Genomic DNA, 327 nt, shown 5'->3' with positions numbered 1-327 from the left:
TGCGAAATATTCATACCAAGCATGGCATTGCCGCTACTAGTCTGCGGCGGATAAATTCCTAGGATCATTTGCTGACCCAATTCCAACATATGATTCATATTGCGGACAGGATTTAAGAACTGTTCCGCCTGCTGGGGCTCCGTATTGTTTCTCAGTCTCATTTTAAGAGTACGATTGTACAGCATTGTATCGTCAAATAGACCCAAGGCATACTCCACGGAATTCAGGTGTTTGTACGTGATGAAACCGTAACTTCTTTGCTTGCCATCGCGATCTTTGGGAATGGTTACTTTTTGTACAGGACCTGTCTCTTATACACATCTCTGA

At 43.4% G+C, this 327-nt stretch overlaps 1 protein-coding gene across 1 annotated transcript; it reads right to left on the bottom strand.

The window, feature by feature from the left end:
- Positions 1-5: 5 nt before the first annotated feature.
- On the bottom strand, positions 6-311 carry LOC105461603 (splicing regulator RBM11-like; the record flags this gene model as incomplete). The annotated part of the gene is made up of 1 exon (XM_011708106.1): positions 6-311. A coding segment is annotated over one exon (306 nt), but the record flags the coding sequence as incomplete, so codon positions are not given.
- Positions 312-327: the final 16 nt, after the last annotated feature.

The sequence above is a fragment of the Wasmannia auropunctata genome, unplaced genomic scaffold, assembly GCF_000956235.1.
Source record: "Wasmannia auropunctata unplaced genomic scaffold, wasmannia.A_1.0 LD283136.1, whole genome shotgun sequence".
NCBI classification, from domain to species: domain Eukaryota; kingdom Metazoa; phylum Arthropoda; class Insecta; order Hymenoptera; family Formicidae; genus Wasmannia; species Wasmannia auropunctata.
The sequence above is the reverse complement of the archived record's forward strand: the minus strand, read 5'-3'. Positions and strand labels throughout refer to the sequence as shown.